The sequence below is a fragment of the Malaya genurostris genome, chromosome 3 (genome assembly GCF_030247185.1).
Source record: "Malaya genurostris strain Urasoe2022 chromosome 3, Malgen_1.1, whole genome shotgun sequence".
NCBI lineage: Eukaryota > Metazoa > Arthropoda > Insecta > Diptera > Culicidae > Malaya > Malaya genurostris.
The window spans coordinates 69,164,424-69,180,467 of record NC_080572.1 but is presented as its reverse complement, the minus strand read 5'-3'; the positions used below and the strand labels follow the sequence as shown (position 1 = coordinate 69,180,467).

The window sequence follows — 16,044 nt, the reverse complement described above, 5'->3', positions numbered from 1 at the left end:
TGGATTGATTGTGGTATGTAGATAAATATTATAAATGTATGGAATATAAATATAATTGGAATTCCTTACAAATATATAAATTGAAGAAAAATATACAACAAACAAGCCTTCAAATTATTTCGAAAGAAATCATTTTACTCGTAAAAACAAAACAAAATGAATAATTTTTACAAACAAATACGTAAGTTGAAATACTAATCATTTCAAGTTGATATCTTATCATTTATTTCAACTGCCAAGTTTATAAATTCAAAACACTATACATATTACCTTTATCCAAAATTAGTTCATTTTAAACTGATTTTGCAAGTTGAATTTACTATGAAATTGTTTGTCAAGAAATTGACAGGAACGCACAAGTAAAATATTTGTTGGTATTAACAAAATATTTATAGAAACAAACTAATCCACTGAGCAAAATCAAATACCTAGTTTTGTTGTTTCAAGCAACAATATTTTCTATATTAAACCTATTTTTCTTTTGTCACTATTTCAACAAAATAAATCGTTACGTGAAACCCAGATTTAGTTACATTTACAATATTTTTCTCTGCGTGTACTGCAAACGATTGATAATTTGTCCTGGCATCCCTGACAGTGACAGTAAGGTGCATCTGTCAGCAAAAAAAACGGAATTTTTTTCAGATGTAGCTTTCCGATGTCCAATTGTTTGGTACCGCAAGGAAAATATTTAATTTCATCTCAAAATTAACCTTAAAATCAAATTACATTCGTGCTGCTCCGTTTGAACAACGATACTTTATATAAGATAGTGTGGTTTTTTCTCTAAATGTGTTCTAAAATTGAAAACATTTAGCGATCAACTGAAACGGCGTGGGATCCATCGAAAAAGACGTCTCTCACGTCATTTCTGCGCTTACAAGTCTAACAGAACCATGGAATCTGAGTATTATGAGGGTGAGTTAGAACATTTCAGTAATTTTCATAAAATTCTACAAAAGAATGTTTCAAATACTGATCTTTGTGGCGAACATGTATCTTGAACTAAAAGTGGGTCACATGCCGATCGTTCTTGCTCTGCTAGTTTTTGTTTGTGGATCATTTCTGAAACTAGTACTAAATATTTTTACAGATCAGCAACAGCAAAACCCACCGAAAAAGTCGGCAAAGCAAAACAATGCACTGCCACTATGGGGAAACGAAAGTACAATGAATTTGAATCCTTTAATCTTGGCGAACATTCAAGGATCGAGTTACTTCAAAGGTATGTTTAAGTATTCAATCGAAACTTTTGACAGGGTGCTAATTTTCGTGTCTGTACAGTGTCCTTGTTCAAATTGAAGACTTACCACGAGGTCGTGGATGAAATTTACTACCAAGTCAAGCACTTAGAACCATGGGAAAGAGGTTCGCGGAAAACCTCCGGCCAGACGGGAATGTGTGGTGGGGTAAGTCATTTTCTGGCCGAGTAAACGATGTTTCAAAAAATGCATTGGTTTTGTTTGGTTTCATAGGTTCGAGGGGTTGGTGCCGGTGGAATTGTGTCGACCGCGTTTTGCCTTCTGTACAAACTGTACACTTTGCGGTTGACGCGCAAACAGGTGAACGGATTACTGTCTCACGGCGATTCGCCGTATATTAGAGCCTTAGGTAGGTTTCGAGAGTGATAACTTTTATAATCAATCTACTTTGACGTAATTTTTTGACGTTGCCACATCATTTTAGGTTTCATGTATCTGAGATATACTCAACCTCCAGCCGATCTGTACGATTGGTATGAATCTTACCTTTTGGATGATGAAGAAATCGATGTAAAAGCTGGAGGTGGCCAGGTAGGTACTACAGAAAGAAATACATCGATTTAACAGTACTGTTAAGTACAACTTACTTATGTTCTCAGACCATGACTATCGGACAAATGATTCGCCAATGGCTAACCAAGTTGGACTGGTTCTCGACACTGTTCCCTCGTATTCCCGTCCCAATTCAGAAACAAATACAGTCTAAATTGGAGCAGTTTGCCAGGGAGAACAACGTCTCATTCGCCGATGCTGCAACGGATCGCTACAGTAAAGCTGGATCACGAGCGTACGAAAGATCCGGCACGGTGACGTCGCGAGATGATTATCGAGTAGGCGAATCAAGTCGCGTAGCGAAATTCGCTGGACAATGCGATCGTGATCGGGATCAAGTGAGATCTTCGCGAAGTGACCGGGACGATGACCGGTCGCGTGACAGAGAAAGAGACAGAGATACTTACAGAGATCGACGAGATCGCGATCGAGAATACGAACGTAGTAGAGACAAACATCGAGAAAGGAGATCTCGCTCGAAGGACCGGGACCGACGAGATCGTGACAGGGATTATGATCGAGATCGAAAATATCGTTAGTTTAACATTTTGGTATGACGAAAATTTAAGCTAAATCACTCAAAACATGGAACTTGAAGCATATTTCCGGTCACATTTAAAACAAGTGGAAAGTGAATGGTAACCTATTTATCAACGTCACTAAGGGATATACCTGAAAAAGGAGCACCTTTACTCTAACAAGATTATTTTGGCACTAGATTTTAACACGTCCAGCTAGAACAAAAACAACATATTTCAAAAATCTAATGTTTTAAGTTTGCTCTCGGTTAACTTTGCATTACGGCACCTGGGATAATGGTGAAGTTTTATATTCAAGACAAGCTGAAATACTGAGTACCTTCACAGGCGAATAGCAGCAACTTCATTACGGGATACATATACATACTTCTTTGCTTACAATTTTCTTTTCAACTCTTCTTACACATTATTATACCTCACAATTAACACACTTAACAATATCAATCGTACGACGAGCCGTGATTGTTGATCACACTGAAAAGCGTTTTAAGCTTAACGTTGTTCTCCACGGAGAAAGTAGTTTACAGTGAAACGGGTAGATAAGAAATCAAAAGTTCCGTCTCCGAGAAGTAGACGTGAACGAGCGTGTTGAATTTTGCGGCTCGTCAAGTAAATTTGCCAGTAAATCCAATCAGGTCAATATTCATACTTTTCCCTGTATCATCAATTTTGCATAGTTTAACCCCCTAGTACAGAAAATTACCGTGCATTCGATTTATGCACAGCATACAATGAAGAAAGCATAACACGAAGCGATTCTACCTCAATCGATAGAGTTAGTCAGAAGCTATACAATTTCAACGCCAGTGTGTCCATCGTTTGTTTCGTTCCATTGCATCCCTCGTTAATTACCTATTCCGCTTTTAGTAACAAGCACGCAAAAACAATTTATCTAGCAAACACACGGAAGAAGTGATGAGCGATTCGTCGAATAAAAATCCACTAGCTCATAAGGTATTTTAGGAATAGAAGCTCACTAACATTATACATCTAGGAAACGGAAATAGAACACCCCTCAGGTTTTACACGAAGACCTACCATTACACAGTTACACACACACACACTCATGCAACTGGAGTTTGGCCTTGTTGTACCGGAAGTTTTAGTCCCTGATTTTGACGCGACAGATAAGCAGCAGACGCGAAGTTTATGGAAGGACAACCGTTAACTAATGTTAAGTCAGTTTTAATTTGTCGCTGCCCAATGTGCGTCGCGGTGACATTTCACATGGGTAGGTAAGGTATAGTGTTGCAAAACGTATGTAGTTCTGTAAGTAATTGAATTCAAATGGGTGAAATGTGAGACTGTAACGGGCGTTAACCGAGGAAACAACACTGAAAGAAACTAAAATGAGAAATCGAGAATAAAGTACTGTACTGGCAATGAAACCTTTGTTTTTCTCTAATCCGAGAATAGCATCAATTCTCCCTCCCATTGGTTGGTGGGCTTGACGGTATTGCAAACATCATCACATACAATCAATTAGCGTTACAATTTGATATAAAGGGTGATTTTTTAAGAGCTTGAGAACTTTTTTAAACAATAAAACGCATAAAATTTGCAAAATCTCATCGGTTCTTTATTTTAAACGTTAGATTGGTACATGACATTTACTTTTTGAAGATAATTTCATTTAAATGTTGACCGCGGCTGCGTCTTAGGTGGTCCATTCGGAAAATCCGCTTTTTTATCGACAAATTTTGTTCAGCGATGAGGCTCATTTCTGGTTGAATGGCTACGTAAATAAGCAAAATTGCCGCATTTGGAGTGAAGAGCAACCAGAAGCCGTTCAAGAACTGCCCATGCATCCCGAAAAATGCACTGTTTGGTGTGGTTTGTACGCTGGTGGAATCATTGGACCGTATTTTTCAAAGATGCTGTTGGACGCAACGTTACAGTGAATGGCGATCGCTATCGTTCGATGCTAACAAACTTTTTGTTGCCAAAAATGGAAGAACTGAACTTGGTTGACATGTGGTTTCAACAAGATGGCGCTACATGCCACACAGCTCGCGATTCTATGGCCATTTTGAGGGAAAACTTCGGAGAACAATTCATCTCAAGAAATGGACCGGTAAGTTGGCCACCAAGATCATGCGATTTGACGCCTTTAGACTATTTTTTGTGGGGCTACGTCAAGTCTAAAGTCTACAGAAATAAGCCAGTAACTATTCCAGCTTTGGAAGACAACATTTCCGAAGAAATTCGGGCTATTCCGGCCGAAATGCTCGAAAAAGTTGCCCAAAATTGGACTTTCCGAATGGACCACCTAAGACGCAGCCGCGGTCAACATTTAAATGAAATTATCTTCAAAAAGTAAATGTCATGTACCAATCTAACGTTTAAAATAAAGAACCGATGAGATTTTGCAAATTTTATGCGTTTTATTGTTTAAAAAAGTTCTCAAGCTCTTAAAAAATCACCCTTTAGATACGCGTTACAGCTTTTAGTTTCATAATTGAATTTAATGAATAAGATATGAAACGAATTAAATGAATAAGATGTTGATTGCATTACGCTCCAACATCCGGGGTTGGAGAGGCCGGTAGGGCTTAACTGAGCTCTTTTTTCTGTTTTATTTTAATACTACCGGCCCTTATTACCAGTGTGAGGTGAAAATTAAGTGGAGTGAACGTATCCCAATTGTTTCACACGATGACAACAACTTACCTTACCTAACAGCTATAGGCCTGGGGTGTCCATTGCTGTATCAAGCATAGGTCTCCACATAACTCGGTCCATGGCTGCTCGTCGCCAGCCACTCAAGGCACGGATGCTTCTGAGATCACCCTCCACTTGATCGATCCACCTTGCTCGCTGCGCTCCTCTTCTTCTTGTAACAGTCGGATTAGATGCAAGAACCATTTTCACTGGGCTGTCGTCCGACATTCTTATGACATGCCCAGCCCATCGTAGACGTCCGATTATAGCTGTCCGTACGATAGGTGGTCCTCCTAGCAGCTGTTGCAATTCGTGATTTATACGCCGTCTTCCATCTGCACTCCGCCATAGATGGTCCTCAGTACCTTTCTTTCGAAAACACTGAGGGCGCGTTGGTCCTCTGCCAACATAGTCCAGGTCTCGTGGCCATAGAGAACAACCGGTCTTATTAGCGTTTTGTAGATGGTCAATTTCGTGCGTTGGCGTACTTTTCTCGATCGAAGGGTTTTTCTGAGTCCAAAGTACGCACGATTCCCTGCCAAAATACGTCTATGAATTTCTCTGCTGGTGTCATTATCGGCGGTCACCAGTGAGCCCAAATACACGAACTCGCCAACCACCTCGATATCGTCACCGTCTATCAATATTCGTGGTGGGAGGCGTAGTGTTTCTTCTCTAGAGCCTCTTCCTCTCATGTATTTTGTTTTCGACGCATTTATGGCCAGTCCGATACGCCTAGCTTCAGCTTTCAGTCCGATGTAGGCTTGCGTCATCTTCTCAAGGTTACGTGTCACCATATCAATATCGTCAGCGAAGCCAAAAAGTTGTACGGACTTTCGGAAGATCGTGCCACTCGTGTCGATCCTCGCTCTTCGAATCAAACCTTCCAGGGCAATATTGAACAAGATACAGGAAAGTCCATCACCTTGACGTAGCCCTCTCCGAGATTCAAAGGGACTCGAAAGCGTCCCAGATACTCGGACGTAGCACATCACTCTTTCCATCGTTGCTTTGACCAATCGCGTCAGTTTATCCGGGAAACCGTATTCGTGCATGATCTGCCATAGCTGTTCTCGATCGATTGTGTCGTATGCCGCTTTGAAGGCAATGAATAGGTGATACGTGGGTACGTTGTATTCACGATACTTCTGGAGTACTTGTCTTATCGCGATTCCGTGATCCGTAGTGGCGCGGGCTCCAGTAAATCCCGCTTGGTACGGCCCTACGAATTCCTTAGCTATTGGTTATAGACGACGGCAAAGGATTTGGGAGAGTACCTTGTAGGCGGCGTTCAGCAATGTGATTGCGCGGTAATTGCAACAGTCTAGCTTATCGCCCTTTTTGTAGACGGGACATACCACTCCATCCATCCATTCCTGCGGTAGAATCTCCTCCTCACAAATCCTAGAAATGACAACACATGAAGGGTAAATCGAGTCCATATTTGACGTTTATTGAAGGTTTGTGTACAATGGATTACTGTGGAATAAGATAGTATATTGTAGAATAGAACGAACTAATAATGGCTTAACCAATGAGCAAATTACTGATAGCTGTCAAACGATGTTCATCCAGTTTGTATTGTGAGGATGTATCGTTTGGGACCTGATGGGTGAGATGATGTGTGAGTGAAATGTAAGAGTAAGTGCATGCAAGAATGGTAATAAAGGCCACCGTTTCAGCTCAGGACTAACGATCGACCATTAGAAGAGATAGAAATTGGGTTACGGTACCCCTATTCATCTCAAATCCATTAGTCATTTCATATACGAGAAGCATTAGTTATAGTGAGATCTGTTATCTCTGTTTGATAGATTAATTTCAGAAGTAACATGAAATTTGGAGCATTTTGCTTCGCTAAAACAGCAGTATTGAACCACTTCCGAACTACTGCTATGCGTTATTGGTTCTTAGAGACGAGGCAAAGACTTTGTATTCGATTTTATCACAATTCATTTATTGAAAGTCGAGTGATTGCTAAAATAACATGGTGACTCTACTAATGAGATGACTATTGGCACAAAAATTTTAGTTAGAATCTATTGGAATAGAAATAGTAACTCAATGTTGTAATACTTGCGTGTGGAATACACGTAGGTATGTATGCATGTGTGTATGTGTGTGTGTGCCTGTGTGTATGTATGTATGTATGTGTTTTTGTGTGTATGTACAATATACATTTTACCGTGCCTTTGGGTGCGTTGTATCAAATTGGTAATGATGCATTTCGATTGTGAGTCAGTGTACACCAGATACCCAAAAGTGCTGTAGCAATACTTATGGGACCCAAGTGTCACAATAATTTAAATAAAAACGCATGTCCTCAGTTCTTTCCCGTCAAACCATCATGACCGGCCTTACAAAGATGTGATTAAAAAACACTAATCCTTATTTTTTTCGGAAACGGATGACTGAGAATGAATAAGAAAGCTGAAAATTGGAAAATAATCTAATTCACTCCTTTAGGAAATCTTAGATACAAAATGGAACATGGGCATTTAAGGAAATAAAATAACATATCAGCAAAAGTACGGAATGGAAATAAAATAGAATGACAACAAAAGACACTTACAAAACACAATTGAATACAACCACTAGAATTAAGGTAAAACAGAATATAACCTATGACCAAAGGTAAGAAAACCAACATAAATAAATAATAAAAACTGTTGGGTAATAATATAATTTCCTCATATTGAAAGAGGCGTTTATATGGCGCGCATGCGCTAATTCGGCCTGATACAAACTAATGGGGAGGGAAACACATTTTGGACAGGGCTGTAAAGCTGATTGGAACCCTTTCCCCACCAAAATGCGATATAAGGAAACTATAAGGAATTCGAGAATAGCATTAATTCTTCATTGGTCCGGGTTGGCGGTTCAATGCAGGACTCTGGTCTTACAAGCCAGTTGTCGTATGTTCGAGCTCCAACCTGGAAGGATTCTTAGTGTCAGTAGGACTCGTAGTACTAGCCTTGCAATGATTCTGTACTTTAAGAATCGGTTGCGAAGTCTTTTGGATCAGAAAGGCAAATTTCCACAAAAGGAATGTAATGCCAATACTTGGCTTGGCTTCACTTGGAGAGCCGTGGCGTCGTGCACATATTATGTCGCACTAAATTTAAAAACCTATTCTCCTCTCCTCCATTTTGAAAACCCTCTATTGATTCCATTATATCGAATTATGAAGCACAAAACATTCTGTAAAGTCTGATGTTATGTTAAAAATGATATTGCCGCTTTCAGTTTATCATAATAAATTCAATCATTTATGCCTGAAAATCTTTCCAGGTGAGAAATTGTTTTGTTTCGTTCTGTCGTCAAGTTAAAATTTATTTATTTGTTTGTTTATTTGTTTATTTATTTGAAGCAGGGAAAAGCCCAATCGAGTTGAAATATTAATCTCTCACTCCAGCAGGCATAAAACCTCCTCATCGTTTATATCAACAGATTACAACAATCCAACAGCTGTCCATAAAAGACGTCACGCCGCAAGGGGGAGGGGGGTGTTTCACAAAACGTGACCTTTTGTGGCAGGGGGAAGGGGGAAGGGTTGTTGGAATGTGACGTCCAATATTTTCAATGAGCGCATTTTTGAAATACCTAATTATATTACTGCTTTGTCCTATTTCCTGAAAAAATCTCCGCAATAAACGTTTACATTTTATAGGAAAACGTGTATTTGTTGATGTAAAAGCTTGTAATCTTGTAACGTCGGAAATGAATGATGCAGGAAATCATTTCTGTTGTGATCAGCAATGTTCGGATAGAAGTACACGAACGGGCGAGTGAATTAGCGAAATTAATAAATTTTGCCTAATATGAATGAAAAAAAAGATGCCTTCAAACGGTTTAACTTAAGTTATGCACTGACAAATTTTAGTCAATGTATATTAGTTGGGGTGGAAATCTTGTGATAGGTAGTAAGCAGATGTGGAATAGAAACCACACAAAAAATGAAAGAATTTCAAAAAGTTTGTTTGGTCGGTCGTATCAAAATTTCATGCTTCTTGATGTATTTAAAATTCATTCAGCAAAACCATGTTGGCGGAGTAATATCAATAAAACCAGCAAATAACATTAACATATATGCTGTGATTATCAATAATTATAATGATAAGAAAAACATGTTCAATCATAAAGCATGTCATGCAGCTGATTAATTTACCCTGTTTAGGTTGAATATCATACACAGAAGTAACAGCCCGGGTAGAAGTGATTTGCAAACCAATTATTAAAACGTAACATCTCAATGGTAGAAAATAACATAATTTAGTTTGAAATAATAGTTAAAATATCAGAAATCATTGCAATAAAGTAGCAACAAAATATAAAATTCTGCCATTGTAACTTCAAAGCAAGAGTAAAACATTTATAGAAGACGATTTTTTCAGTAATTTGATTTTTTAGCGTTGAGAATAGTATATCATTAGTTAAATCAATTGTATTCAATTTGAAAAAGCAACCACTGTATTAATTGTACTTAATGAAATTGGTATGCCTCATCAATAACGAAATAAGATATAATAACAAATCTTGATGCTAAATAGATTTTGTCTAATCTATCAAGAAGATTCCTTCGATGAAATATCAAGAAAATATGAAGTATTACTATGACAGCACAGGAACATCAAGACAAGATATGGTAAAGATGATAAAATTTGTTATTATTTTGATTTTTGTTTATTATTCACATCTATCCTGGAGGAGTGCAGGTTTTGCTACGGCAACTCAAACGTAGCGCCTGTTGTGTGCTGAAACCCTGTGCTCCTGTTACCTCCATAAATTAAAATCATGTCAAAAAGCGTTTTATTGAGTTTAATCATAAACATCATCATCAGCATCAACCGACTGGAAGTAAATCAAAGTCTTTTGTCGCTCTAATCACTATGTGGTGTGAAATATTTTATTATTTTATATTGCTATTGCGTAGAGAATGCTGTCAAATTAACGATATCAATGTGATTACGATCCAAACATATTATTTTCATGAAACTTTCATGTAGCATTAATTTCTCTCAATCTAGTGTTCATTTTATTGCGAATGAAACAACGGTTGTGAAATCGAACACAGGATGCATCAAACTAGAATATATGTTGAAACTACGTAAACCGTGCCGTAACGAAACCGGTATTTTCCCCAACTCTGTTGTTAAGGAGTGTTAAAAGAGCATTTCCCGAAGATATAAAATTGACAATATTCCATGATTTTGGGAAAGTCTCATTGACACGCGTTATCCTTAGTTATAAATTCCTGTAGCATTGCTGTTGTTATTAATTTTCACACGCCTCAGCGGGGGTTCAACGATTTCAGACTTAGATCATGACATGTCTTATATTAATCATATATGATTTTCCTCCACCAACATCAAAGCTTATCGAATAATCCAATGATTGAACTTAAAGACTGGCCTAAAAAGTATGGACGCAACTAAAAACCGCTGCCATTTCGCAATGGTCCAGAATCTGTCAATTTTTATGGCTGCGTCCTGTTGTTTACACTCTTCTCTAACCACTTGTGCAGTTATTTATTCGTTTTCATTAGTTTGTTTCGATATGCGTGGACTTCCAGCAGAACAACGTCGAAAATTGTGTACAATTGGTGCACAGAACGCGAACTGTCACTGAAAAAGATAGCAAAAATGGAAGGAGTGTGAAAAAGCCGTGCGAAATGCAATCAGGAAGTTCGGCGAGGATAACACCTTTGAGGATAAACCGAAAACGGGTCGACAAAAAGGTTATGCTAACCCTCAGTTGGATAAACGTGTATTGAAGGCGTTCGAGCAAAAGAAGGAGGTTTCAGTTCAGGATGTGGCCGAAAAAGTGGGCACTTCGAAGTCAAATGTTCTTCGTGCTAAAGAACGTTTGAATCTTCGAACCTATAAGAAGCAGAAACAACCAAAACGTAGTCCGAAACAAGAAGCATCGATCAGGCCGAGGGTTCGAAAGCTGTACAATACGATTCTTGCTGGAAATTTGAACTGCATAATCATGGACGACGAAACCTACGTGAAACTTGATTACAAATCCTTGCCGGGACCACAATATTATACGGCGCGAGAAGGGCAAGTGTTAAACCAGTCTGAGACATCGATTGAAGTCGAAAAATTTGGTATGAAAGCTATGATCTTGCAAGCAATTTGTAGCTGCGGTAAGATTTTGAAACCCTTCATCACCACAGTTTCAATGAACAGCGAAATATACATCAAGGAATGTTTACAAAAACGACTTCTCCCCATGATTCGAAGCCACAAGAATCCTGTTGTCTTCTGGCCAGATCTTGCTTCTTGCCACTACTCGAAATCAACGCTAGAATGGTATACTACCAAAAATGTCACTTTAGTCCCAAAAGACATGAATCCACCAAATTGCCCACAACGTCGACCAATTGAGGAATTTTGGGCATTAACGAAGGCACAACTTAGGAAACTTGTCTCGGCAGCCGAAACCATTCAACAGTTCGAAAAAGATTGGAAAAAAGTGTCAAAACTTGTCACCAAGAAGTCTGTACGGAATTTAATAAGTAACGTTCGCAAGAAGGTGCGCCAGCTAGTCTACAATGGCTAAGTAGCAAATGTAGAGAATAATATTCTGTTGTTGTAGTCTAATATTATCAGTATATCGAATAAAATTTGAATATCTAACACTTGTGAATTATTTACAGCGAAATCAAAGTGCGTCCATACTTTCTGAGACAGTCTTTAGGCATGCTGTGTGATTGACTGTGGTGTTATCCATCACGGTATGTCCGTCCACGTCTGTCTTTTCCCAAAGGCCCATCAGCTCACTTTCGGCTCTCTTCAACCCAAAGCCGTGACAAGATGATTTATGGCGCCTTTGCTTGGAGCTTGTTTTCAAATGTATAGTGAAGAGTTGGTAGCCACTTGACATTTTTTTGTAACTGTGATTAAATGGTATTTAAGTATTCCGCGCTCTGGCGTTTTAGTATACACACAAAACTCAAATTTTGATGTTCGGGTTTTTTTTTGCTGTTTTGATATGTAAAATTTATTTTTACAAAAGATTAATGTAAAATTATTCCATTTTATCGACTTCGGTAAAACGTTCACCAGCTGTCGGTAATTCACACGATAATTTTGCTGAAAAATTGTTTCTTTTTCACTGGCGTATTTTGTAAACATTGAAACGGCATCTACACTATTCAGTAAAAATTTCACCGATTTTCAGTAGTAAGTAAATTAACACGGAAAAATATGTAAACAAGGCTGAGCTTCATCTGCTTTTTTGCCGGAAAACAGTTCCGGGTTACGTTGAAGGGCTCGTACGGCACATTGAGTGGCACATTAAAAGTAACCATCTTCTACCGGATATCTCATTTATGCGTCGTCTTAAATAATTCAATACAGTTTTATCACTCATGTAAATACCATTAATAAATCTAAGCTATCATTAGAAAAATCTGAGTTTTTCACGCTGATTCATGTTAATTGTATTATCAAACAGGAAGAAGTCTAAAATTTATTCCGATTTATTCGCAAAATTTAGCAAACTTCGGTGATTAACCAGTCAGTAAATTTTGACAGTTCAATTTTACAAGTCATTCGGTAAAACGAACTTTTACTGAACTGTTTACTGACTGTTCAGCTGTTTAAAAGTCAGTAGGATTTTACCGACATCGGTAGGATTTGCCTCCATCGCTCCTACGTAATACTTTGTCAATACTTTGCTGAATTTTGTCACTAAAAGAATTGTCTTCCTGATTTTTTTTCGTAAAAATCTTGTAGAGAAAATTATTTCCTTTTTCTTATTCGGTTGTCAAGAACTTTGAACTTGAACTTAAGCAAGGCGAAATCTCTGAAATTTTGTGCTGCCGAATTCGCCGAGAAAAAAAGGTAATTTTGTGAAGAGGGTGACTTTTAAAAACATGCTTCTCTTCAAGAAAATTGGGATAAACTTCTTCTGCCACCGGAATTCAGCTAAAAAATTCAAATGAATGCTTGAATTTGTACAGCATCCATCATAGGAGTTTGAACGAAGCATTGATCGACAATACAAAACCATTCTTGTCCTTATAAAATCCATTGATTTTTTATACAAATTTTCACATCTATTAGTTCATTAGCGATTGAGCGTTTAGTAGAATAATTTCACAGGAGCAAAATTTTAACACAGCGACGAAAACGGACGTCGTTGTGCGAATTAAATTTTTGGGTACTTTCAGAATCGAAGACTGAATACCACTAAAACTGAAATAAGTATATTTGTTTATCAACTAACCAAATCTGCAAACCGTAAACGAGGCAAAATGTCACGAAAAAGTATGCTGTACACAGTCTTTTTGATACTTAGAAAGAATTGTATGTAACAGTATAAAAAATCGTGTTTCACATTGCTCCCAAGCATTGCTTTATCATACAATGTAAAGACTGTCCCAGAAAGTATGGACGCACTTTGATTTCGCTGTAAATAATTCACAAGTGTTATATATTCAAATTTTATTCGATATACTGATAATATTAGACTACAACAACAGAATATTATTCTCAACATTTGGTACTTAGCCATTGTAGACTAGCTGGCGCACCTTCTTGCGAACGTTCCTCATTAAATTCCGTACAGACTTCTTGGTGACAAGTTTTGACACTTTTTTCCAATCTTTTTCGAACTGTTGAATGGTTTCGGCTGCCGAGACAAGTTTCCTAAGATGTGCCTTCGTTAATGCCCAAAATTCCTCAATTGGTCGAAGTTGTGGGCAATTTGGTGGATTCATGTCTTTTGGGACGAAAGTGACATTTTTGGTAGTATGCCATTCTACCGTCGATTTCGAGTAGTGGCAAAAAGCAAGATCTGGCCAGAAGACAACAGGATCCTTGTGGCTTCGAATCATGGGGAGAAGCCGTTTTTGTAAACATTCCTTGATGTATATTTCGCTGTTCATTGAAGCAGTGGTGATGAAGGGATTCCAGCTAAAAATTGCTTGCCAGACCATAGCTTTCTTACCAATTTTTTCGACTTCTATCGATGTCTCGGACTGGTTTAACACTTGCCCTTCTCGCACCGTATAATATTCACGTAGGCTTCGTCGTCCATGATTATGCAGTTCAAATTTCCAGCAAGAATCGTAATCGTAATCGTGCTGAGCTTCAGTGATTTTTACTGAACCCTCGGCATGATCGATGCTTCTTGTTTCGGACTACGTTTTGGTTGTTTCTGCTTCTTATAGGTTCGAAGATTCTAACGTTTTTTAGCACGAAGAACATTTGACTTCGAAGTGCCCACTTTTTTGGCCACATCCCGAACTGAACCTCCTTCTTTTGCTCGAACGCTTTCAGTATACGTTTATCCAACTGAGGGTTAGCAGGACCTTTTTTTCGACCCGTTTTCGGTTTATCCTCAAAGGTGTTATCCTCACCGAACTTCCTGATTGCATTTCGCACGGCTTTTTCACTTACTCCTTCCATTTTTGCTACCTTTCTCAGTGATAGTCTGCGTTCTGTGCACCATTTGCACACAATTTTTCGACGTTGTTCTGCTAAAAGTCCACGCATTTCGAAACAAACTAATGAAAACGAATAAACAACTGCACAAGTGGTTAGAGAAGAGTGTAAACAACAGGACGCAGCCATAAAAATTGATAGATTCTGGACCATTGCGAAATGGCAGCGGTTTTTGGTTGCGTCCATACTTTCTGGGACAGTCTTTATAGGTCCGAAAAATTTTCTGCCATTGGCAATACGATTAAAACCTCTTAAATCGAAATAAAAATTTTTCTCCGGTTTCAGCACCGAGATAAGTTCAACTGGGATGACTTCGATGCTGAAAGGAAATTGTCATATTTTTCTCACATACTAAATATTTTAGTTGAAATACAGCAAAAGAGAGAATACTTCAAATGTAAAAATTGTAATACCAGCAAATAATAAATCTAGTGAATGCGCAAATTGGAAAAGTCATTCTTTCCTACTCTACATACTGAAACTTATGAGCAGGACCTCCCAGCTGTCTCATTAAACCATAGACGTAATTAATAGAGGAATGGTAATTAAATTTAATTTGATACGATCTTATCAGCTGTCTTGATAAGACACTTCCCTGGAGTCCAATTCAAATCAATCTAATCTATTGTATTCTCTTATCGCTGTTAACCCATATGCCATATAAAATAATATGAAGTACCGTGAGCACATTTATACAAATCGATAACAGATATCCAAGCTAGTACAAGTTTCGTTAAAAAAAACTGTGTAAAGTGAAAATTCGTTAAAAATCGCCTTTGTGCACGATTTTGCACGCATGCATTACCACTGTTTGTAAGCTTGAACACAAGAGCCCATGAAGAAATTGCTTGGCTGCTTGAAGCGCCTCTGTCGGCGAAATGCTATTTGTTGATCTCTTTGCCAAACAACCGTTAATTTTTTTACGCACATTGAAATACTACTCGGATGTCTATTCTCTGTGCCTCAATTATCCCTCTTGCAGAGCTAGTTGCCGTTAGTTCAGACGCCAACCTGGAACTATAGATTTCATGTTGATAAAACTAAATCGATGCGATAATTGCAGTTGAATCAAATGTATCATTTATTGTAAGTGATAAAATATTTCCCAATGAATATTTTTGACCATATGAGTTTGAGTTGATTTGCAGTGCAGTGCAATGAACTCAATCCATGCAATGTCGGGGGCCGATAACATGCTTGTCCACTCCGGCCACTAAATGAAGAATAATAGCAATCCATTTATTTGCATTTCGGGATAATCTAACGTCCTTTTATCTCTATGATTTTTCGTAACAGGTGGCATAACAGTTCTTCGCTGGGTAAATCGGCAGTCTGTCGAAAAACCAGTCTACTGAAAATGTATCTAACTGCATATTTGAGCTTTTTTTTTTTTGTTAATATTAAATATAAAACCATTGATGCAGGTGTATCTTTATAGAAACAAAAATTGGCATCAACATGCTACCGGCTTGATCAAGAAAAACGAGACTGCGCATGATTCATTCGTGAGCGCGGATGGACACAGCCGGAACATATAAGAAAAACGGAAAATCATTGCAGGTTTTAGTCGGC

At 38.1% G+C, this 16,044-nt stretch overlaps 1 protein-coding gene across 2 annotated transcripts; it reads left to right on the top strand.

The window, feature by feature from the left end:
• Positions 1 to 615: 615 nt before the first annotated feature.
• Positions 616 to 3,741, top strand: LOC131437076 (pre-mRNA-splicing factor 38B). Of its 2 annotated transcripts, none has more exons than XM_058606139.1 (6): positions 616 to 918; positions 1,094 to 1,225; positions 1,285 to 1,409; positions 1,476 to 1,611; positions 1,687 to 1,793; positions 1,862 to 3,741. In XM_058606139.1, the coding sequence occupies exons 1-6, from the start codon at positions 897 to 899 to the stop codon at positions 2,351 to 2,353; spliced, it is 1,014 nt and encodes a 337-aa protein (XP_058462122.1). In that variant the 5' UTR covers positions 616 to 896; the 3' UTR covers positions 2,354 to 3,741. The 2 variants fall into 2 exon arrangements, with proteins under 2 accessions (XP_058462122.1, XP_058462123.1); XM_058606140.1 differs by having other exon boundaries at positions 1,687 to 1,797; positions 1,862 to 2,113.
• Positions 3,742 to 16,044: the final 12,303 nt, after the last annotated feature.

Bases quoted from the DNA above. Each gene is read 5' to 3' on its own strand.
- LOC131437076 (XM_058606139.1), top strand. From the start codon at position 897: ATGGAATCTGAGTATTATGAGG. The intron at 919-1,093 runs GTGAGTTAGAAC...ATATTTTTACAG, and splicing joins GGAATCTGAGTATTATGAGG to ATCAGCAACAGCAAAACCCA. The intron at 1,226-1,284 runs GTATGTTTAAGT...GTGTCTGTACAG, and splicing joins AGGATCGAGTTACTTCAAAG to TGTCCTTGTTCAAATTGAAG.